At 39.0% G+C, this 25831-nt stretch overlaps 1 protein-coding gene across 11 annotated transcripts in view; it reads right to left on the reverse strand.

The window, feature by feature from the left end:
• Positions 1-25831, reverse strand: part of INPP4A (inositol polyphosphate-4-phosphatase type I A) — a 73715-nt gene that overhangs the window by 29972 nt on the left and 17912 nt on the right. For 3 of the 11 annotated variants that reach the window (XM_010394222.2, XM_019282810.2, XM_010394217.4), the window contains exons 3-16: positions 19019-19081; positions 16460-16678; positions 15584-15628; positions 14005-14123; positions 13774-13890; positions 12685-12764; positions 11144-11255; positions 10111-10201; positions 9286-9433; positions 6315-6445; positions 5869-5973; positions 4988-5096; positions 3328-3342; positions 639-822 (exon numbers count right to left, since the gene is read on the reverse strand). In XM_010394222.2, the coding sequence (XP_010392524.1) occupies positions 639-822; positions 3328-3342; positions 4988-5096; positions 5869-5973; positions 6315-6445; positions 9286-9433; positions 10111-10201; positions 11144-11255; positions 12685-12764; positions 13774-13890; positions 14005-14123; positions 15584-15628; positions 16460-16565 (1362 nt within the window). In that variant the 5' untranslated portion in view covers positions 16566-16678; positions 19019-19081. Of the gene's footprint in view, positions 1-638; positions 823-3327; positions 3346-4987; positions 5097-5868; positions 5974-6314; positions 6446-9285; positions 9434-10110; positions 10202-11143; positions 11298-12684; positions 12765-13773; positions 13891-14004; positions 14124-15583; positions 15629-16459; positions 16679-19018; positions 19082-25831 lie in introns of all 11 variants that reach the window. The other 8 variants (XM_019282806.3, XM_010394211.4, XM_019282805.3 and 5 more) reach the window with 4 other exon arrangements.

Below are 25831 nucleotides of genomic sequence, written 5' to 3' on the forward strand. Positions count from 1 at the left end.
TATCCCTTCCACTGGGACAATTTACAGCAAGCTGATTTGCCACTACTGCTGTTTAGAACCTTCAGACTGGCTTCAAGGACAGAAGGGGTCAGTAAAACTGTATTTGGGTTTTTTTCTCCCTCTAAGGTTGTGTTCAGCTGTGGGTCCAGTCTGGTTTTTGTTAGCACACATCAAGAAATAACTGGTTTACATCACTATAATTCAAGCAAAGGCTGTGTCACCATTATTCCTTATTTCACCAGTGGAAAAATACAGAATTGTTTCATTAACTCTCACACAGTTGCTGCTGCTTGACAGATGACTCAGAACATTAAAAAATCCCAGGTGATTATGGAGAAAAGGATATAAAAGAAAGTGAAGAATGCACATTACTGCAATATGATGAATGGAGGGAATCAGAGGATATTGCTCTCCACTGCACTTTCAACAGGAGGTGAAGGCAAGGGTGTGGAAAGTAGGAGACAATCTAAATAAAACCAGGAACTTTTAAAGGCTGATACAATTTTTTTTTTAGGACTGTGCATGTTACAACACACTACTGAAAAAGGTAAAATAGATGTTTCAAGAAAACCTACTAAAAGCACAGACAGAAAAAAAAATACACTGTGCTTCAGCAGGGAAATGAATTATTCTCCTACCTTATCTGCTAGGATGGCAAGTGTTCTTTCAAGGCCATTAGCTGATCTATCCTTGGCAGCTCTTGAGAGCCTTTCTGCATAGTAACTGACTTGTGTTTTCAGGGTGTTGATTTGTGCAATAATTTCCTTTGCTCTAACGATGTCCTGTGGGATGTATATTATAGACTGGGAACTTGTTGAAGTGCTGAAAAAGAAAGACTGATTTTAGGGGGGAAATTGATCTAGAGGTACACACATTACAGTGGCATGCTGGGGAATTAATGTCAGACAACAAAAATTTACCTAAACTAGTGATCAACAGTGAAAGTCCAGTGGGCAATTGCACAGCAGGAACATGATCCTAGAGACTTCTCTGCCTTTACTGAAAGCATTCAGATGCAGATTTACTAATCCCTAATACCAAGGGGCTGTGGGCAGAGTTTGTACACCAGAGGGACAGTTTTGCTGAGGAGAACATGGGTGACAGATTTTGCCATCAGATACAGACCCACTGTTTGCAGAGACATCTTGCTCCATTCTCCCTCTCCTTACAACACAGATACTTCACTGAGGCCTTCACTGAGGCCTGGTTTACAAACATGCTTTATCACGTATCTACTAACACCATGAAAAGAAAATCTGTGCTCCTTCTAACAGTGAAATGCCACCCAGATCCATAATACAAACACTGTGGTATTAACAAAAAAGTCCTTTTGCTAGTATATAATTTCCTCTATTGCAGACCAGGATCAAGTTACACCAGCACAAGCAATTCTGTGATACGTAAAAAACCAACACACATCTTCAGGCTAATCCAAGGACACTGTCCTTTGTGTAGTGTCTGCTCACACACACTTAATTTACTAAACTAGGGACAAACCTATCTTTATATGGGGATAATGCAGCTACACTAAGACTGCTTATTACAGTGGAGAATAGTTTATGCCCTTTTAAGTTTAACTGTCTGCAGAAGTTGCTTATCCAATCCTCAACAGACGCTCTATAACTGCTGGAAAGAGAACAGCACTTCCAAAGATTGATTTAATCCCACCTGAAAAAGTCATTCACAAAAGCTGCCTTTTAGCTTAGAAAGTTACTCAAAGCTGAAGCTGTGCTCTTATTAAGTATGAACTATTTGGAACCAACTGACCACTACTCCCTTTGTCAGGCAAAATGCTGGGGTTTTCCTTCCCAGTAGGAAAGGTACCCAAAGACCAGGCCTTTACATCATCTCCAGCTGTGACAAGTATGATTCATGACATGGCATCAAGCATGAGGTGACACCAATTGTGTATTATCTTAATTTTATTTTTTTTTTTACAGTCATGAATGGCTTCAGCATAGTAACAGCACAGAAGAACCTACTGTTTGCACCAATCTCAGCACTGTTAAATGGAGACAGCCATGCTGAGAAGCTACATGGAGAGGAGTTTCTTTTCCAGGCACAGATACCACAGATCACAACCTCCAAGGAGTGTGAACTCCTCTGCTACCCTTAGAGCAATGCTGTTAATTTCTGCAACGTATCTGTGAGGTAGGACAGGAGGGTTGCGTGGGGCACACTTTAAAATCATGCCACAACTCCAATTCTTGTCCCTTAAAGGATATTAAGGCAAGGCAGAAGCTTAATGCCAGTATCTGCCTGAGCTCCATTACAAAAGAAAGATGAGGGATTTGTTTTGAAAGGACGTAACTCAGAACTGATTCTTGAAAGAGTTTCCCTGTTTGGGCTCTGGTCGCCCACCCAAGTGCGGCAGAGAACAACCACTCCCCAGTACTGCTATGCCATGCAGCAAATTAATCTCAGCTTTTAGGACTTTCCCTGTACTTGATTTGTGCTTTCTAGTGACTGGTGATCTTAGTGACAATTCCTCTGAGCAATTTCTTTCCACGACAGTGTGGTTAACATGCATAAAGACATATTTGGCAGAAAAGGCCATGCAGCATATTGAGATTTGATTTAGAATTATTATATTTTTAATCATAAACATTTGCTAGGATGATTGGTGGAAAAAATTTATGGTGTGAAGTTCACATATACTTACTTTCCAACCTGCAATTGCTTTTTCAAATGAACAGCTCTCATTGTATTATAACAGCAAACTGTAACACAGACTTAAATTCTCAGTGAATTAGGGGTTCAACCTTAATAAGAGTAATTTAGAGCAGAACTTCTGCATTTTTGAACCATCCAGTAATGTCTGCTTTTGATAGCACTGAACACCACAACATGAGAAAAAATAAACAACAGTTATGTGAAAATGTTTTAAATAAAGACATGGATTACAAAAATATAAACCATGCCCAATCTATCACTATTAAGATTTTAAAATACATAGAATTATCTTAATTATCTTCCATCACTGGCAGAAAAGTTTCTCATTCCAGATAGTTTTCACTGGAAATAACAAAGGAAAAGATATAAATTCCTTGTCTTCTGATTTTCAGTTTTTTAACTTATGATCAGAGAGAGCCAGGAAACTAGCTGTTCATTGCAAACAAACATTGCAGATGAAATGAAATTCACTCACACATCATGTTCTACAAAGCAGCTACAATTACTTAGAGCACAATTAGGGATGCCATGATGCTTGACATTAAAAAGCCCTGCACACTTTAAAACACACCAGATCTCTGCCAAAGAAAAGAAAAATAAAACAACCCAGAGAACAGAAACCCTCTATAGAACCCTCAGAAACAGAAAACTCACCAACACTCCTCATAACTGCTAAAAAAACAAAAAACCAAAATAAAATTAGCAGATTGTTAGCAAATACCAAAAGCAGAAACAAAACAAAGTATGTTTGGGGAAATAACTTATTTGAGTCATTTTTTCAACAAGGTGGGTACATGAACTTGGAAGCAAAAACCCACAGATTGCCAGATGACCATGGGATGATCTGGGGAAATGCTGTGAATGCACCAAGCACAGTTATGCCAAGGAAAGGAGAAGGAACTGAATGTAACAATGAAACTGAGGAGATGGATCTCAGTTCTACTACACTCGTTTTTTTGATAACAGAGGAGTACTTAAAATGAAAGTTGTTCTTCAAATGTTGAACCTGCAGTTTTCATGGACCCAGAAGGAACAGTTCTGAAAAGCTTAGAGGAAAAGTACTGGATAGAAATTAAACTCTCCAATCAACTTAATTATTGGGTGAGGGGAAAAATAACAAATCCACATGGGAAATTAGCTATTGCAGAAGTAAGGACCACTTCAGTGGCTACTCTGACAGAAGGAGGCTATTTCAAAAAGCCATAGTAGTATCAAACAAACAGAAAGGGTGAGCCTGGCATACCAGTGTTCCCAGGTTTACATTTTCCTCTATGCCTATCCCAGTGCACTCTCTAAGACTGAATAATTACACCAGGTATTTTTGCACCAATCTTTGTATCAGTACATATCTGACTGACATTCACAGGATGCTGCTATTCATTTCTCTACTGCCAAAATTAATTCTGCAGTTGGTTCCCACGTCATTCCCTCCTCTCTATCAGCTCCAAATCCTACTAGTCCTTTCTTTGGAAGGGCATTGTCAAGGTCTCCTTTCCCCTGACTACGACTCCTTGTCCTGCTGCTCTTGTTTTCTCTCCAATGCTCCATACAGCAGCAGAAGCAATGCAGACCCTGCAGCACTCTGGTTCCTCTGGGAGCTGGAGTGGGTGCCATGTTAGCAGATGTGACCTTCCCAACTTCTGCACCTTCCTCTAGTTCACACAGTTACACTTCTACAGAGGTCACTAGGCAGTCCCTGAAGACAAAACATGGGGGTCAGGTATCCCATCTATACAGCAGAGGCCAGATTCAGAAGCCTAAACTATGCATAAACTTTAGGCAATGCAGGAAGACCTCCAGCAATAGTTTCAGAACTAAAACCATTCTGTCAACAAGGAATTTACCAATCAGGTACAGCAGGTTTCTACTAAAGAGAGCTCAGCAACAGGACCTTGAAGCTATGAGAGGGGTGAAAGTCTCCTGAAAATAATGGGTTGAAAGCATGATGTAGTGCAGCTGAGGAGGTTCAGCAGACAAATGTTCTGACCCACAAATAGGCAGAACCCAAACCCAGCACCTAAAATAACTAAATTAAATGAATCAACAAGCATTCAGAAAAATCGAAGTTTTCATAGAAAGGCTCTTAGAAAGCGCCCATCACTAAACAAATAAATACAGTAATATAAGGAGGAAACTTACTTCCCTTCCTTTCCTTGGAAAAAAAACCCCACAGAAAAATCTTCAATACAAAATATTGTATAGTAGTACTATTGAATGAAACAAAAACATAGAATGGAGTGATTTTCCAAATAACTGAGCATGGACCAGGAAAAAAAGGCACAATAATAGCTGACACAATAGCATTTCTACTTACTGTTTCTTTGCCTCTTCAAATTTATGCAGCTTTTTCCTCAAGCCACCTGATTTAAAGCCTTGACAATGAGCTGCTGGTGCTCCTATGGTGACTATGTCGTAGTTCTGATCTGGGATGGACAAAAAGGACTTACAAATGAAAACTTGTCATCTTTAATGTGGGCAAACAATTGTGTAAGTTCAAAAACTTTTCTGAAAGTAATTTTTGGAAAACTTTGCTGGTGTTTTGAAAGACATGGAAAACTGAGTTGTTCTAGAGGCCCTGGAAATCCATCAAGTACTTTTTGAGGTGAAAGACCCATACATGAATGCAGGTCCTCTGTTTCTTAATCTATTGACAGTGAAAAAGAAGTCTTGAACACTGGTCTTTGTACAAAGCCTGACATTATTGGAATCCCTCACATGGACACAAGTGTGTCATGGGGAATTACTGTTAAAAGAAAGGAAAACCCAGGTTATTTATGAAGAAACAAGCTTGATGTGAACAAATGTTACTTTGCATAACTGTACATGATGATTCCAGAGAAAAAGCACACAAGCTTAATCAGAAACAACAGTCAGAACCTTTGTTATTCTGCTGCAATACAAAATGTCTGGAAGGGACACAGCAACTTAACCCAACCCTAGTACAAAGGCTAACTTGTGCCACCTAGAATTCCGTTAACTCCAGAATCTAGTTTTGCCACCTGTAGAACAGCAGTAATTATACTTACATCTCTTCTTTTGCAAAGAGATTTGGAATCTGAGAATAGAAGGTGCTATAAAAATGCCAAGTAGCACTACTAAAGTAATTTGTAGAAACTTGGCTGTATGGTTGAGGATGGAAATTTTAAAAAATGGAGAGAAAAGTAGTAAGATAAGCAAAGAAAGGGAAACAGATACCTGATCCTCCATCATCCTGGACTCTCATCCTCTGTATATGTAAATTTGTAGGAACGAATTCCAATTTTTTATCAGCTTTCAAGCTACTGGCTTTAAATGAAGGACCTGAGAAATGCAAGACAAAAGTAAGCATAAAACCCTTCTCCTTGTGCCTATACTAAAACATTTGCTATGTGCTGAAAGTAAAGCAGAGAAAATTAACAAAAAAAAAGAAACAAAATCTCTCTGTTACTGTTCACACTTGTCCTCTACTTTCAGAGTAAGATAAGAGAATGAATAAAGCAGGTAAATATTCCCATGTAATTAGCAAACTCACAATAAATATTAATAAAGACAAGAAATATAATAGCATTTTTTACTCATCATAAAACATTCTGGGTGCCCAATTTCAGAGAAGCACTAATAATAAGGCAGAGAAGAATCACATTTTTATCAAAAAAAATCACCTTTATACTGGTGCAAGTCAGTTAGATTTTCCTGGTAAGTTAAAATAATCGTTTGGTACTGTGTAACTATTTGTCGACGAAGGCTTTCCCAACATGGAGACAGTTCTCCCAACTCTTCTAGTTCACAAACCCTGGGGCAAAAAAAAAGAAAACAGGGGGGAAAGACAGGTGTTTATATCCATAGTCCACTTGACCAAGAATGGCTTTCACATTGCAGCAATGGAGCACCATCCTCAGCTGACACATTCTCAACGTACGGTGGTCTGAGCTACTCACCAGACTGGAAATGCTTCCAAACACATACCAAAGCACAGCCCAGAGCACAGGTTGAGCTCTAGTCCGAGATACATTGCTTCCTCACAGGCAGAATACACTGTGCTCCCCCCAGGAGCCTCAGGTGTTGGTCAAAAGCAGAGCTTCCCACCTTTCTGCAGCTCTCAAACTATATGAGGATTTGTAAATGATGGGAACTCTCATCATGTCAGGTGACTCGGGACAATGGGGACCTTGTAAGGACACCTTACTGAATTGTGGTGGCTCTTTAAATAAGAACTATGACACAGATTAGGTGGGATATTAGCACCTATCAGATGTTGGGTACAAGGATTCAATTCACCGGTAAGGTATGTACACAACAGTTTGCAAGGCCAGGGAAAGCCTAAGAAGCATAAGCATTAATAAGGGTTTGGAGACTGAAGATGAGCCAACAAAACCTTCATCTGAGATCCAGGATTTTGGGCACTCAGGGTAGAATAAAGGATGACTGGATATCCCCAAATACAAACAGGAGAACCCCTGGCTTTCCCCTTGTACCCTGACTGCCAGGTTTCCAGTCACACATGGCAATCCTATGTTACATACTGTTTCCCAGCAGTGCTGCTGAGAAAACACTCATGTCACGTTTGTATTACTGTCTTCTTGGATTAATACATTATTCGGAATAAAGAAAGAAGGGTAAAAAATAAACAAGTCAACACCAGACACAATTCAACAGCACATTGTCCCAGAAAGGTAGAATAATCATCTGTCAAAAGGATCCAGCAGTTCTATTTGCAGTTCTCTCAATATCTCTAATTCGATCGTTTTAACCAATTGTGTATGTACAATTTAAGACATCATTTCACAGAGCAATTCCCACTCCACGGTACTTAGGATATTATCAAAAAGAACTAAATTTCCAAGAAAAACATCAGATTGATTTGCCAACAGGCAACAGCATATAGTATATGTATTAGTGACCTGGATAAAGACACTCCCAGTTTCATCTTGAAACATGCTTTCTCCATAAGATGCTATTATGATTACCTCGTCAAACTCCCTGCTCCAAACCAGCCATGCACCTGAGCCCTGGTCTTCCTGAAATAAATTCACAGCTTAACACTTCAAGTTTACTTGTTTGTCCCATAGAGCCAAGACAGCAAGGAATATGTATGCCATAAATAATGAGGCAGTCAAAATATCACACCCCTCAGTTACATGTTTCCTTTCAAAGGGCTCTGGCCCAGAGGAGTTTTATCTAAGAGACAGCAGTTGTGATTATCCAAGGACATTTCAAAAGTCACCAGGATGTGAAGACAGAAGCAGCTGTGCTTTTGTAGCCGTCTGTCATTCCTCTGGGCTGCAGCACTGAGAATGGAGAACAGAGCGCTTGGTCAAATCTGAGTGACTCTGAATACAAAGTGTGATTGTGCACGTTACTGAGGGTCACCTCAACAGAACAGAGACAAGGCAGCCTTTCTCAGTAATTACACAAAGGCCTATTTACCTTTGAGCCACACCACCCAGTGTACATACACAAGGTCATATTAATAATCACCTGGGCTGTTATTAACCTGTACCTGTTTACAACAGGCATCCACTGATCTCTGCATGATTTTAGCAAGAGCCTCTGAACAGTCACATTTCAAGGCTAAGCCTCCAACTTCACTGTCTACAATCTTACAGAAAGACACATCTTTTCCCTCATTCGCCCTAAATTCTCCTATCTTCAAGTCCTTAGACTACATCCATCATACACGGTACCTAATGGATAAGCTTGCCAACTCTTTATTATTATGGTTGTACCTCATAATGAATAGGTGCTTTTAAACCTACTGTGAGAAAGCTGTAGAGAAACAAAGACAAAAAAAAAAAAAATAACCCTTGACTAAATGTGCAATGGCATATCCCTAGCCTGCTCCATCAAGGTTGTAGCAGGACACCTGAACAAGATACAGCATTCAATCTCTAGAATCTAAGTGCACATCACTAAAAACATAACATCAGAAAAAAGAATCAATGTGAAGTTCAGAACCTCAATTAGTTTTCCCATGCATTATAAGAAGTCTGCATCTTCCTGTGAGAATTTATCATTTTCACAAAATATGAAAATGAATGGATTAACCCATGATTTTATTCCACAATATCCCAAAGGAACTGAAATGTCCTAATATACAATAGTAAGAGCACTAGTTAGTTTTACTTTTAATTAAGGTCAGATTTAGTTAAAGTCTATAGGATTGAATTCAAACAGAGTCAAAATAAAATAAAAGCCCAATACTCAAAAACACAGCTAAAATTCTTTAACATTCCAATCTTGGCCTTTATAAAGAATACATAAACCATTAGATAGGCAAAACACAGCCTACAAATGTAGGGAAGAAACACTCATAAAGGAGTATGTTGCCTGGAAGAGAGTTAATTGCTTCAGAAAGAAGCAAATTCATAACAAACCTACAAATTGCTTAACAGATTTCCTTCTCCCTCCCACCTTCTAAAATGAGACAATGTCATTACTGTACTACAGCACTTCATTTTACTTGCTTTTATTCTGCTTTGTTTTCCATTCAAAACTACTCTTCTGACTCTTGAAGCCATTTCTTATCTCACTGAGTAGTCAGTGCATTAACACAAATATATTCATTCCTTTGTAACTCAATAACAGCCACATCACTGCTGTACTACTGCACATGTAAACCTTCCCAAAACTCACCTTGCTGCATCTTCTTCTAGAAGCAGCTTCACAAATTGTCTGGGGATGTGCAGTGACAGGATGCTCTCTGCCATCTGCTCCAAGATTCTCAAGTGGTTTCCATCAGTGGTTGGGAAACGATACATTCGGCAAATGGCACCACCAAACACTAGAGAATTAAAACCATATTATTTAAGACTAGGGTTTGATTTAAAAGTATACAAAGTATCTTCTTTCTTAAAGTAAATGGCTTCAGTTCATTAACATGCTGAAACACCCTGCTGTAAAGATCTGGTTAACCAGGCATCAGTCTACCTTTTCCAAGCATGGTCATTCTGCAAGGACTGTTCTTCAAGTGTTTGTGGGAAACGACTCCACCCCAAATCACTTAAAACGCTACTAAGGAAATTAAATGGAATACATATTTAACTTTTAAAATGCTTTTTCTTTTCTTTTTTTTTTTTTTGTCTATGTACCGTGCATTTTCCTCTCATGCAATCTTTTCCTGGAAAACTAACCTTTCTGCAAGATTCTTTTTTTAAAGCAACTTGTCCCTCTCCTCAGCCTGCAACAATTGCTTAGGAACAGACCATGAAATTGCATAGAAAATGTTATATTACAGTCAACTTAATGGCAAAAGTCTGCTTTTGCTGTTTTTACAATACAAAATAGTGCATATGAGAAAATGATTTATTCTGGTATGACCCTCAAAGGACTGCTCAGTCAGCAGCCTGTCCCTATTCAAGTGAAACATCTGCTGAAATGCCCTGGGGCCACAGGCACACAGGGAGAGATTAGCTTTTATTGATGCCTAAAGCTTACTTGTTACAGCCCAGGACAGCTTACCAGATTTCAGCAGTGCATCCTTCCGCAGTGAAGCATATTTGGATCTGATTCCTAAAGATTCTGTTAAACTTTCATCAACTGGCAACACAGTCTGAACAAAAACAAAAAAAAAAAACCAGAAACAGTAAAGAATGAAACCTCAGTGCCCGAGCAATATGCAGTGATGACCTATCACACAGACTTCAAAGAAATATTCAACTCAACACATGCTTTAAATAAATATTTCAAATATTTTAACTGTGGACAAAAAGTATTGCAGGCTGAAATAATAAATCCTAAGCATTTCTATTAACATCTACTGCACAGTTCAAAATGCCACAAAAATTTTCATCCAGCCTGTCAGTTACTTATGTTAGCACAGTTCCAGAGTCCTTACAGGTACTGCATCAATAGGCATGAACAGATCTGGAGGATAAAAAGGGATTCTAATGCACACTGTGAATCTAATACACATATAAAAGTGCAATGATCACCAAGATATTCAAAACATAAGGTTTACAGAATTAAATATATGTCTAGGCTGACAAAGTGCTGCAAACATCTGCTCTCAAACAATTATTTGGGGATCAGGGAAAAAAAAATCCAGTAGTAAAGTAACCTCTTCAGTTTTACTAAAATTCTGGGAATTCCCTAGCAACCTCATCACAGTTTTGCTTAATAGCACTTTCCAATTCACAGTGTGAAATGAAATACCACATCTCTCTGAAACTGGTTATCCATGCACAATGTACACCAATTACTAGTATCAGAAGCCTCTTCCAATGAAGAACATGACTACTTGATACCAAAGCTTAATCACTTGATATTAAAATTTTTCCCAAGACTTTTAACCCCACACATGAGCACCAAGAGCTCTACAAAACTCAAAATGGCTTCATCACCATTAGGCTGCTCCTTACAGCATTTTGAAAATGTAAAGCACTACTAAATATCAAGATGGACAGGGAAGTTGCCTGCAGATGTCAACCTAGCTTGTTTCAATGCTGGCAATAAGTCTGCACCCTTCTAAATTTGATAAAATGTTCATACTCACCCTTCCATTAATTGTATCAGGTGACCTTGTGACTGGAGGCCTTTGGTCAGATTTTTCCTCCATCTGCCATCCAATAACTGTGATGTTACCTACACGGTCACTTTCAGCCGACCTGCAACAAATACTCTGCGTTGAGATTTTTTTGGAGGAGGACCTGTTCATCAACAAGGAAACACTTATAAAAGGCTATTGATCTTCAAACTTAAAGAACATTTTAAATAGGAAGCTTTTCAACTTCATTTGGAATAATTTTATTACAGCTTAGTCCAACAGGAGAACATTCCCCTTATTCTGTAGGGATGCTGCACGGAATTGAAGGCAGCCTAAAACCACACATTGTTTCCATGCTTCTGTAAAACCAGAAAGAGTCCACATTTTACAATTAGGCAAAAGCAACTTACATTGTGAACATTATTGGGGGAGATATTTGAATGTACATGCACATGTGTGTGGGCTGCCTGTGCATTTCAGTGTCTGAAACCAAACTTTTAACTCTCATTGGGGCAGTTTAACTCCAACTGGTACAGTTGCAACTAGCAGATTTTGATAATATGTGGACCAAGCAGAAGTACCACCAAATCTTCTCAACAGAGAAGTCAGTCAAGGTCACCAGTTATCAAGCTGATCACACCTTGTGCTTCTGCAGACAGACTATTTAGATTGGGAAAACTGGGGACCTGACATTCCATAAAGAAAAACTGATGCTAAAAAGAAGGATCCTGAAAAGAAGTGGTCTAGAAAAGAAGAAGATCAACACTTTCAATGGAGGTAAGACCCCTGAGGCAGAGAAAAATCCTGGACATAAGGGCGTTGTGTGCAATTACAAGAGATCTTCAGGAATCTGGGCACCAGCACCTGAGACAGGACACGAACAGCTGGGCAGCTGGACAGCAGGAACCAACACAACTTTCTGCCCCACCTTCCCAGAGCAGCAGCCATCTCCCTGCTGGGGAGGGAAGCCAGCACCGTATGCACACATGACAGAAAGGGTAGCAAATAAAGTGAGTGAGTCAGAGACAGAGAAAAGTAGGGCAAAAGCCACTCTCCTGCTGGGTTTAAAGTACACACAGGTACCCAGATCTATCATGAGTGTCATTTATTCTGTCTCATCCGTGACATAGTAATTTTGGCAGAGACTTCATGTTATTATTTTAAGATGGAGTCTAAATGGTATTTTAAGATAGCTGTTTACATGTAAAAATACGGTGAGACAACTAAGACAAAAAAAAAAAGTTGCTGGAACAGGCTGCTGGGGAGGCAAAAGAAATATGCACACAAGGTGACAACAAGAAAAGGTTTAAAAATCATAGAGTATACTTATAGACAGTGCTCTGTTCACAGCTTACATATAGTTAAAGGTTACATGATGATGAGAACAAACACATGTATTCACACACTTTGATAACCAGAATATACTTGATACCAAAACAAGAGAGTTTAATTAAGTCCATTTTCAACTTAGTCATGAAATAAGAGGTTTTCATCACATCTTAAGCATGTTTTGAAGAACTAACACTTAAATGAAGGAAAATATTACAAACCTTAGTGTTATGTGCAATCTGTGGTACTTCTCCTGAAGAAGATCCTTTACGGTGAACGTCCCAGAACCCAACAAATACATCTGAAAGAAAATGAGTTCCAGAACTGTATTTACCTTTACAGTGAGCAAAGGCTCTGACCACAGCATTGAAGTCTAAAATATAATTATTATGCATAAAAGTCCAGGAGCAAAAGCATAACTAAATATGCCATACATAATTAATTAAAACCTCTTAAAATTTAATATATTTGGTAATCTATAATTTTTTTTTTTTTCTGGAGGACAATATGCATTTTTGTTTCTCTAGGATATGAGTGGAGGCACATCAGTATATATGAGCTTAGGCCAAGCAATACAGGAACATTGGAAGCAATGACTGAACAGGGCTGACACTGGATCCTTGACCCAAACTTGTCTCCTCCTGAAGAACTTACCTCCTCTGGAGGTATTCATTTTTCCCTAGAGCTTCCCTATGAAGCACTGAAGAGAGAGGGACAGCTCTGCTGCCCCTGAGGGACCCATAGAAGAGAAGACACATGGGGCCTGTAACAGTATTCTGGACAACAGTCTGAGAATAAATGGCCTGTATTGCCAACAGATCCAAGTAGCAACATGGGAGCGCTGACACTGAAATTTTTTTCAGTACAGGAACAAACCATACACCTGAACAAAATCTAATGTATCAGGGCAGGGTGATTTCTGAAATTTAGCTGCTCTGTTCCAAAGGACAGTTTCATTATGGCATTTTGGCACAGGCTAGAAGCCTCGGTTAGGGGCGTTGAATCCTATTCATGACTTAGTTCACCAAAGATGTCCACAATATAAGAGCACAAGTGACAGGACCTTTTTAATTTAAATCCATGGTTTCCAAACTTGCTGCAGACAAGCCTTATTTAAGAAAACTGGCAATGCTTCTCACTCTGCCAAATCAATCTCATTTGTTCCTCCTTTTCCTACCCATCTTGTTTTCTGTATGATCAGTGCTGCTATCCCTTTGTTTACTTCTGCAGAAGTTACTAATTTTATCTCTTTGCCTCTCATTTCCTTGCTCCACACTGACTAGGCAGGCAACAGAATAAAGAAAACTTACTGTTCCCTGAGATCTGTCTTTGACATCATACACGGAGAGTTTGATTTGTGTCATTTGATTGATAAGAGAGTCTTGGAAAAAGGCAATGCTGCTTAGAAAGATAGGATTACTCGTTCCCTGTAATCATAAACAAAAAGCCAAAAGTTAATGTAAGGTGATGTTTGTTAGGAAGAAATGATTCCTGTGCTAGCTTCAATTTTAAATCTAATCTAGAAGTACCTCAGCACTTACCTCAATAATTTCTGTCTGTGCATGCTTCGTCCAGAATGCCTGGGGAGGTGTAGTTACACTCACTGCTACAAAACTATTTGGTTTTCGATCTAGCGATGGAGTTAGCAGCTCACTGCAAGCTTTAGGTATGCAACAGATAAATAAATTTAGATTCAGGATCTTTTTCACATTGCTGTAAGACTCTACATTTTTATAAAACTACATTATATACCCTGAGCAATCAAGCCACAAAGGGCTTAAAATTCATTCTACCACCACACTGTAAAAGCAGACATGACTCACCTTTGTGCATGCAAACAGTAAACATGCAATCAGATCAGTCTGGCTCCAAGCTCTAGAGCTGCAATTTAAACTTGTTCTCTTCTAATACATGCCTATCCACTCCCTGGCAAGCTCATTCTAACAGCCTACATGCATAGGTTTTCCCCTGGGAATCTCATGAGCGTGGCTGCATTTGATTCGAAGTCACGCTCCATTAAGCCCATTATCAAATGGCATTTGCCCAGGGAGAACCAACAGAAGCGCCTGAACACTGATCAAGCAGCAAACACTACTGAGGAAAACCAGCTTGTAATTGTAAAATGACAGCAATTTATTTCCTCTGAAATGTTACTGTGAGTTTAATTACTGGGAAAGGACTGTGGTGAGTAGGAAACAACTCTCAAAAATTTCAGTGAGTGACTCTACACAATTACATTAAACTTCAGAGCCACATTCTATCTAGATAGATACAGTTAACTACAGTGTGGTCCAACTCTGCTTCAGCTATGTGCAGGAAGTTAGTTCTGAAATTTACCTAAGCAGCTTTGTAATTCTAGATATTTTTGATTTATCTGAAAATAATTGAAGTACCTCATTCAGCTCTGAGAGCGCTTAAGATTATTATTCATAATGCAATTACACACATCTACAGAAATTTTCTAACTTTTCATTAGCACACTGTTATGAGCACAACCTTCCAAATACTAGTCCACTATTAAGCCAAGAAAACCATCCTGCAGTTGAAAATGTGGACTGAATTTTCATGAAGAAAATATTTTTCACTTGTTCTTCAAGTGAGGTGAGTCAATGCACAAGCTTCTTGTCCAAATTCAACCATCTCAGGATTCAGGTCACTTGTGTCTTGCATTATCACTTGACAGCAAAGACCCCAGAAAGAAGGTATGCATAATTCACAATTCTTAGAAAACATTCTGCCCTAAAATGGTGTTTCCAGCAAATCTTCAGTCTGCTTGAAGACCTGAACTGCTGACATACTGACACTGAAGACAGTTTCACTGCATCTTCACATAAAAAAAGTAAACATTTAATAACAATATTCACATAGTAAACATTTAAAATTTTATAAGACCTATGTTTTACTTATAGACTCCTAGAAACTCCACGAAATGAAACTGCTGGCTGCTTATCAAAAGATACTGTACAGGCAGTGTGAAAACTGTACCACATCTCCATAAAAATCAGAGCAAAGTTGCAAACCTTACTATATGAAATGCACTTCAAAATCAACACTTAAAAAACCCCACACATATTCAACATCATGCATCATTAAAGCTAGCATAAAAATCACTAAGCCTACCTAAACTGAACTCTAAAATCGGCTCATCTGGATCCTGAATGTTTCCTGTAAATCAGAAAAATTAACACAAGATTAGCCAAACATCACTGCCACGTGAATTCTTTCCTGAAGTTGCAATCACACAGAGAAAGAAATTACATTTAATACAAAAAAATATTTTTCTTTAATTAAGTGAGCCATGGCTGGTATCTAAAAAATTTATCTGGTAATCCTTGGTATCTAATAATTATTTGGAAAACCTGGGATGATCTCAGTTTATAAAACATACTAAAATATGTAAAGCAATGTGAGATTATATGCAATATGGGAATATTAAATGCTTAATCTCAATAGAAAACAATAGGACTAAAGCCTGAGCCACTATTAACTCCAAATTATTAAATCAGTTATGTCTACTCGCTGGTAATTAATAGGACGAAGTTTGAAAGTACCTGTCTCTCTCACTAATGAAATAAAGTCTCTGAGGGTTACAATCCTAATTTACTAACCATAAAAGATAAGGGAGATAAACCTCAGCTCCCTGAACTCTCTTGAAAATTTTATATAATGTCAAACAAGGAGGTTGCCAAGACTCTTCCTAGACCTTGACATTATTTTGTTATTTTCTCCCCATTGCTTTTTTTTAAATGATAAACATAACTACACAAAATCTAGCTTATTTTTTTAATCCTTCTCTGATTTTAATGATTTGTCTATTTTAAAAGTAGTAAATTCAAGATTTTGAATTTTTTTTAGTATAATTCCTTTATCTTATTACCTCCAGATAACCAGACACGTCTAAATCTCCGAGCAATTAAAAGAAAAAAACCCACATTAGTACAAGGCAGATTCTGAAAGGAGCAGCAACAGAGCAGTAGATGATAGGAAGGTACAAACCTGTTAGAGAAAGGCCAACCATGTCAGAGGTGACATCAATGGTGGAGGCCCTCTGCACAGTGCGGGATTTGGCACCATGGCGGGGACTGTGTTCTCTTGCTGTCATTTTCTCATGAAGAGCCCTTCTTTTCTTGCTGCTTGCCTTTACTGATGTTTGTCTCACAGAGTAGCAGAGTGCAGCAGGTTGTCTCCAACTGCTATTCCTCTAACATTACCATGCTAAGCAACAGAGAAAGCAAAAACAGACATCAACATTTCAGGCCACTATCAGCTAATGTTCTTTTCAACAGCAGCAAACCTACTGCCATACAATCACCTCAGGTCATTCAAATAAAATGCTCAAGGCAGATCCAATGCACAGTAACTCCATTTGCATGAACCGTACATCTATAGCATTTTACAGTAAATTGTAGAAAACTGGACCACATGCAAGAAAGCTTTTCTGTCAGAGAATGGGGCTTGAGAGAGACATGTTAACAGACCAGCTGCTCTTCTCCTTTGTCTAAGTTATTAAACCATGAAGTTTCCTCGTTTTCGTAATCCCTGGTAAGCACAAGTAAATTTGTCAGATGGGGCCTCTGTCTGCAGAGGAAGGACTAGGGATAAGGACAAAGGGACAACAGGTCTGCAGAGTGCAGAACAAAAGGGCAGGAAATGTTGTTAGTGTCAGCACACTGTGTTGTTCTAGGCTCTACTGCCATGAGAAAGGGATAATGAAAACTATAAATAAAGCCTACTGGGTCAGAGAGAGGTTGAAACTCTGGGATGGTGGTGGAAAGAAAAAGCAAAAAAGGATGCCTGCTGATGTGGTGTGGCATCAGGTGCTTTTCCTCTGCCCTACACTTTTTTGAACTACAGATATCCATGACAGTTCTTCCCCTCACAATGCCTATGAAGTTAAAAATTACAGTAGGAAAGAAAGCCTACAGAAAATTTGGTTATGATTTTAAATATGGATGTTCCTTCACTCAGCCGTGCTAGCACTGCAGTTATGGAACTTTTGTATTTGTTTCAGACTATTGTGACAAAATCCATTAATTTAGGAAGTGAGGAGTAAAATCTGATAAACCTGAAAGGTACTAATAGAGTGACTAACACCTTCACAGCAGCCCCTTGTTCATTCTACAAAACATTTGAACCACATTGCAAAAATGGAAGAATATTTATTTTCCTTTTAGGTTGATGGACCTAACAATGAGCAAGATGCATTCTAATTAAACAAAACACCTAGCTTATATTCTGTTCTAAAATGCCACTTTAAACCTGTCTGAAGGCCTCCAAAGGAATGTTCAACCTGCTTAACTTAAGTCTCTGAATTTAACTAATCAGCATCTCCCTCTGCAGGATTTCAAAAGAATCTTCCTCTCTCCACGGGGTACCCAAGCTTCTTCTTAACTACCACTGCTTCACTGGACATCAAAAATTCAAATTAAGCATCTAAGATGCAATTTAAGCATCTAAGACAACTGAATTGAACGCAGCCCTGGCCATCTACATCAGCTTAGGAATTAGATTTTAAATTAGTACCTCATTCTAGGGAGGAAGGAATTCAGGCTGTATCTCCAAGACAGGCCAGTCTGTTGCCACTCAGAACTAAGAATTTTATTCAAGTCAGGTTTATATAATATGTCACAAGTCAATTCCACATAGGAAAAATAAATAAATTCTTGAATGGAAGAAGCAGAAATTGAGATCTCTGAACATCCCATCCCCAAAAGCTCTGAAACTCAGTGACAGCATACAAAACAACACTCTGCCTATAGATACAATTTCAGACAGCCAAAAATAAAAGCAGGCAGTTTTCCAATTCATATTTAATAGTTGAGGTAGGATAAATTGTGGAGTTTATCTAATCCAATCCCCTTGTTCAAAGGAAGCTTTTCAGGACTGCGTCCAGTTGGTTTTGGACAAGAATGTATTTCTCTGGCCAACCTGCTTGTTCCAAGGTTTGATCACACACAGTAAAAAAGCTTTGTTGTATTTATTAGTGTTTAAGTGGCTAGTGAACAACCAACCTTTCTCAAATAGTACTGAATGTCCTAGTATTTAGTCAAATAAAACTTCCATCAAAACTCTTTGACAGTTTCCAAGGCTTTCCATTCTCCTATTTTTTCCCTTCTTTCAGCAATAGGCTTTCCTTGGTTTGTTCTTTATATAATGTGATGTTTAACAGTCTGTAAGTCTCTTAAACCTACCTGCCTGATGAAAAGATGTACAAAATGTACTTGCAGAGATTTAGACAGGATCCCATAGTCCCTTCCCCCAAAATCTACAAATAATATATCAGAGAATAACTATCATGTTCACCAAGGTACAGGTCAGCCCAGCTGCTTTTTAGCTAAAATCTCTGCAGTTGATGACATCATTAAAAACGGTCAATCCTTGATAAGTTAAAAGAGGGCCATGTATCTAATTTGTTTTGAACCTATTCCTATTTAAATATTACTGAATGTAGTAATTTTCCAAGGCTCGCTAAGATCTCAACTATTCATTTAAATTGCAATATTAATTTACCATCTAATGATACATCTTTACATTACTTACAAGTATCATACTTACAGAGGGCTCTTTTCCTCATGTGGGGAGGGATTTTGTATATCATAATATCAGTTAAATCCACATCTAAAAGAATTAGGAAAATAATCATCATAAATGCACAATCATTATATACTGCATAAATCACAACCAGTGGGCAGGTACCATTCTCAGATTAACTGTAAATTTCACTTCTGATTACCAGTGCTCACAATAAAGTTGACTGAAAATAGAAAAACTGTATCATCTTCTACTGGACCTCACCCAGCACTAGTCATGGCAATACCCAGTCAGAGTAGGAGCACAAAGAAATTAGCTTATGCTGAAAAGAACTGACTGCAAGTCAGCATTTGGTGAGTGGGTAGAACAGCTGTAGGAAACATATGTTAACATGTTTACCAAAACGTTTGGTGCTATTAAGATAAAGGAATATATATGATATGTTGAGAATAAGACAGCATTTGTTACTACACTTGCTTTTCTACAGCTAAACTTTTAAAATGTTGTTGTTTGGAAGAGTTATAACTGCTACTGTCAGAAGAAAAGATCCTGTGTCAAAACACAGAAGTTCAAAAGATCAGGGTGTATGTCTCTTACTCCATTGTGTGAAAATACTATGTGAGGGAGGCTTCTATGAACAGCTAGCAATAAGCATACAGTAAAAGTGAATTATTTTTAAGCTTACTACAGGTTAAATGAAGATTTGTATTTGATAATGCTACCATCTCATTCAAGTACATTTATATTAAAAAGCTATGTGTTTTAAGACCTCCCATCTATCCCATATTACAGTAAAAGAAACACGGAATTCCAGTCTCAGTTTCTTGATTTAATCACCAGCCCTACCAATTACCCAAGACTGCTTAGGAATTTAATATGAGCTCTTATCACTTACAGAAAGATTTTATCTCACCTAAATAATAGAGGAGGCAGGTATCTGATCTCAGCTCACTGCTCAGGTTCGCTGTATAGTCAATGGTGAGACACAGGGACTTTTGGAGAACGAGTCACTATTTTCCAAGGTAGGTGGGATGAGTCACCCCATGGAGATACTGCTCTCTAATTATAAAAATTATTTAGATTACTAGCTTAGTCCTGATGCTGCAGCTGGGCAAACTGGATTCCTCCCACTGTTGTGCTAGCTCAGGCAGGGGTGAGTTCCCTCTACTCAATTCATAGCCAAACAACAGTTGCTCTGATTCCCCTCCTGAATGACAATTGTTTCAACAATTTCAACCTTACAATCATGTTTTTGATAAAAACCAACGGAGGTAGCATTCTTACCAAATTAAAGGTAGTATTAATAGATCACATAGTTTCCTTAGATGGTACCTATCCTTAAATGGATAGTTTCCAAAGACTGGTACCACTCAAGCAGACAGCAATGCCAAAGGGCAATGTAATTCATGTCGAGGCAACCTCTCCTGAAGATGGCACGATTTATCTACACATTAGTCTTTGGCTTTGCTCTTACTAATACTGCAGACAGTGGATGTTGGCAAGATGTGCAGCTTTGCACTTCATGAAGCTTTGCTGCAAGCCCAGTTTCCAACGGACACATGAGAAACTGTTGTTCACCTCCAGTATCAGTAACGGCCACATCCACAGCTCAGAAAAGGCTTCTGAACAAGCCTCCCTTCCGTTATGTGAATATTTATTTGGCACTCTATTAGTACAAAAGCATATGACCAGAAGAAAAGGTCTTCATCTGATGCCACTTCTACCCTGCTACCCTCAGTCCTGTCAGTCAACTGTGAAAAGCAAATGCCATCCTGCTCAGCTACGTGGCCTCATGTCTTCTGGGACTGAAACTTTGGGACATTTGGTCTCACTCTGCTTGCAAGATCTCAAGCAAAAATGATGATCAATCATCTCAGCCCTAGAATAAACCCCTGATGATTAGTTTGTACAACTACAAGCTAACACTCTCCTTATCTCACCAATTGTTTGGCAAAGTGCTTTGGTCTGTTGCCTTCTTGAAAAAAAAAAATCTCCTACTAAAGTACCCCTTGAAACAAACGTGTGAGGTAAGATCAAACCTTATTTCAGCCTAACATCTACTTTTTTGACACTTCTTACACAACTGCAGGAAACAGGATTTTTCCAATACACACATCAATAAGCAGGAGAAAGAGGATACTCCAATTACTGACTGAATCAAAGTCTACTTTGAGACTGTACTTCGCTACAGCCGTAGTGCTCTGGGCTTATAGCATTTGATCAGGTAAAGAGGCATACCAAAGCAAAAAATGCAACAGCAGTAGAAGGCTAAATGTTACTGATACATCTACACGAAGAGAATAATAGACAAAATAGGAGACTGTGACAGTTTCCTTAATGCTTTAAAAAAAAAAAAAGCAGATGTAATCCTACTGAAAGTTTACCATCATCTCCAAGAGGGTGTGAGAAAGTAGGTGTGGGTTACTTACTGAACTGCAATTAGTTTTAGAGTCTCAAGGCTCTCCAGACTGTAAAGAACCATTCCCCGAACCTTACAAATTAGGCTCCCTGTTCCTAAAAAATACATTTTGAAACATCAAGATGGCTCCTTCAGCCAACTGCATTCTTCAAACATCATCTTCATAAATAGTTTCTCCGATTGAAAATGTTTTAACAATACACAAAATTATGAAAGTGAATATTGCCTGATTATATTTTGGATCTGCAGCATGGCCTGGTTTCCAACTAACATTCTATTAACTATATCAATATGGACAAAATAATGGAAAGGATGAAATGCCAGATTATGCTAAGTTATGAATATGTTGCCTTTTGTGTAAGAGCACCATCTCTAGTATAACTAGCATGCAGGGAGTGTCTCATTATTTATTAATTACCTCCAACAATAGAAAACCTTGGTAGTGAAACAAGATTTGCCATGTTGGCTCAAACCCAATCTTTCAGCTATTCCAGCAACCCACCTCCAACAGCTGTTTCAAAGATGATACAAGGAACTTTACTAACCATGCAAAGATCTGAGGCGAAGGTCTGGACCAACCTTGTCACTCATGGCTGCAGAGGCAGCCCAAGAGCAGAACATCAGCTCAAAGGACAGCAGCTCCCACCTAAACCCTGCTAAACTCAATTAAGAGCTATTTTCTTTACAGTCTGAAATGCATTTCATTCTTCTGTCTCATTTAATGAGACTGAATGTCCTGAATCTCGCACAGATCAAACCAGGACAAGTCAAAGCCATGAATTTGGCACCTTGAGTCATATTGTTCCAGCCAAACTCATGGGGGCAGCAACACAGAGTATGTCTACTGCAGATCCATAGGCTGACGACAGTTTCAGTCCACTCATTCCATGGTCTAGGCCTTGGGAAGGCAAAAGACTGCAAGTGATGCCAGCATCCAGTATGAACCTTTGCCTCCCACTGACACTACTTCCCCATAAATCCATACTCAGCAGGTGCTAATCTGTCAGCTCCACAAAGAGGCTCTATCTCCCCCCCTCAGTCTGCTTCCTAAGCCTAGGTTTCTCGCACAAGCTGGTTAAATGCCCCCTTCTCCCACACACCAGAATCTTGATTAAAAAAGACAAAAATATTATGTTTGGCCTGAAGAACCTTCTTGTCACTCTCTGAAGCTCACCTGAGGATTCTGAGTAAGTGAGTAACTGCAATGTGAACAGGGAAAAGTCTTCCATGACAAAATGAAATCAACTAACACAAGATACAACAAATATATTTGTGCAATGTGGAAATCCCTGAATGCAACCTTTCAGTGATATTTAGATAAAAGGACATTTCAGCACCAGGAAGTGGCTTTCTTTCTTTTTGCTCTCCTGTCCACAGATCCAACTTAGTTGCAGGTACGTTTGTAAGTCACAAAATTTCTTCTTAATCCTTCCCCACTATGAAACTTCAGCAAACTCAAATAATCTAAAAATCTAATTTTACCTCTTTAATATATTTGAGTACTTTTTATAGGAAACTGCAATTTAGGCCACTTAGTTCTTTGTGCAAATTAAAACTACTTGTCTATTTCACAATAGAAATACAATTAGCATTTTTCTTAACAAGATATTGTTTTAATTTCAATTGTCATTGCAGTATTTTTATTCCTTTAGTGTTTCTGTGAGCACAAAAATACGCAAACCCAGAGGTGGAAGCGAGCATTTGTAACACATGTCTGTTAGCCAAAAAGGAAAAAGCACAGCTCTGTTTCACTTTGCAGAACAGCTTTTACCAAGTTGAACACAGCCCAATGAGATGGAAAATGCTGAGTTTTGCTACAGGGCTGTTTGAAGTCCAACCCTCTCAGTCTCCTCTGTCACTTTACCAGCAGAAACTGAAACAGCTTACAAATGGTCTTTACCCCAAATTAACCTTTATCCTCTTCATAAGAAACATGCTGGGCACTTTGTGGTAAAGTTTCCTGTGCACGGGATGACTTCTCTCCTCATGACCTGGGGTTCTCACACTGCCTACAGAGACATGGAAAAGCCCATGAGAACAGGGGGCACTTTTTCTGTTGAGGACTTTGGACTGGAAACACTTCCCTGAATCTGATGGCCCTCCCAACACCTGCCTCTCCTAGAGCAGCCTTTCATCATAACCATGAAGCTAACAATGAAGAAATGCACTGCTCCAGCTGGAAAAAAACAAAGAGCTTGACTCCCTCTCTGAGCTTCTCCTGCTGCAAGAAAGAATGAGGCAGGGGAACAAAGGCAGGGAAAAAACCCAATGGAACAAGACAAACAAACAAAAACCAAACAAACCCACAAAAAAACCCAACCACCTCCCCAAAACACACAAAAAAAAAAGAAAAAAAAAAAACCAAACCAATGAACCAAAATAAGACCCCAAAAAAACAAACAAAAAACCTAAAACAAAGTAAACAAACAAAAAACCAAAACAAAAAAACCCCCCAAAAACTCTAAAAAAACTCCAACAAAACAAAAACCAAAAACAAATCCAAACCCCAACACTTTATGACCTGAAATGGAGATGAACCAGACACACATAACATTTGCTAAAGATTTCATACTGCTGTTGACAACAGATCAATGGGCATTAACATATTCTCCCTCATACAGGCAGTGAGAAGGGTACCACACACAAAAAAAGAGGGATAAAAGCACTGAAACTTATCTGTCAGCAGAAGTTTTAGTTAAGTCTGGATTACAACCAAATGTCTAGGGAACTATCTGACCTTTCTGCCTATAATATTCATCCAGTCCACAGACTAACATAGCACTAATTAAAGTTAGTGTATACTGGTCAAAACAGCCCAGGAATCACAGTGTACTGACAGCACTGTCCTCTATGTGTGTGATGGGACCTGATTGTCTGCACTGCCATCACTGAGCTTCACCTGTGCAATGGGACTGCACCTCAGAGTCACAGCCGAAACTTTATTTTCCTGACACCGCATTTTCCCACATGGAAGGAGTGACCCATTAGGTCACAGGCACAACAAAAAAATCTTCCAAGCACTCTTCCTTTCCACATGGCATTGTTCTGACTCACTGTGATTCCTACACTTACTGTTTTAAACATTTATATAAATGAAAAATAAACAACAGCACCCAAAGACAAACCAGCAATGCATGAATTCTTTCTCTAATATATGGGTTTTCAATAAGATATAACTAATTGACTCAGGATTTGAAACAGTATCAAGTATTTAGAAAATTAAAAATAAATGTTAGTGTAGGAGTTGTATTCCACAAAGGTTATTACTAAGATTTAGGCAGCACAGCAAAACCATCTTAATTAGTCTTAAGCTACTAATTCAAATCTGATGTTCTCCATCAACATTGTTTTGTACTCTTGAACTGTGTTTTGTGCATGTATTTCTGATAGATGTAACTCTTTTTCTTACACAGTGCATGCCTAGACTATGCCTCGTGGCTCCAGTACTGGATATCCTTTCAAATAATTTTATGTTGTTCCAGTATCTGATTCCTTTGTGCTACTTTCATTTCTTCTATTTCATCTTCCTGGAAAATAAAATTATTTGTTTGCTTACACTGACCTTTCTAAGTCAATGGGAGAGAGGGTTGCTGCAGGCCAAGCTCCTGACTGCATGGCTCTTTCCTGCATTTCTTTCTCAAGTCATGTGAACAAGTGGTGGGATGCTGGCAGTTTGCAAGCATAAGCATCTAACTCCACTGAGGCCAACAACAGTCTATGCTTCCCACCACTGTTCCCATTTCAACGCCTCAGTGGAACAGCTGTCCCAGTGAAAGGAATCCTTTTTAATGCCAGTACTACCCTGTGGGTAAACAGTAAGATCACCCTGTAACATAGAATGGAGGAGGTATGCTGTTTTGGTTTCCTGCCAATTTCTCAAAATAGTTTCCTTGACAAGTTACAGGAGGCCTGCCACTAGTGGTGTCCCCCAAGGTTCAACTGGGCCCACTACTGTACAACTTATTCATCGAGGACTTGGATGAAGGGGCAGATGCCTCCTTAGCAAGTTTTAGTGACACAAAGCTGGGAGAAGTGGCTGATACCACAGAGTGCTGTGCAGCCCTTTGAAAAGACCTCAACAGGTTGGAGAGATGGGCAGAGAAATCACCCGAAATTTAACAAAAGCAAGTGCAGAGTCCTGCACCTAGTGAGGAACAAACCTGGGCACCAGCACAGGTTGAAGGCTGACCTGCTGGAAAGAAGCTCTGCAGAGAAGGACCAGGGGGTCCTAGTGGACAACAAGCTGTCCATAACAAAGCAGTGTGCCCTTGGGGCCAAGAAGGCCAATGGTGTCCTGGGATGCATTAGGAAGAGGATTGGCAGCAGGGAGGTGAGGGAGGGAGGTGATCCTGCCTCTCTGCTCAGCCCTGGTGAGGTCACATCTGGAGTGCTGTGCCCAGTTCTGGGTTCCTCAGTGC

Source organism: Corvus cornix, chromosome 1 (assembly GCF_000738735.6).
Source record: "Corvus cornix cornix isolate S_Up_H32 chromosome 1, ASM73873v5, whole genome shotgun sequence".
In the NCBI taxonomy this organism is placed as follows: domain Eukaryota; kingdom Metazoa; phylum Chordata; class Aves; order Passeriformes; family Corvidae; genus Corvus; species Corvus cornix.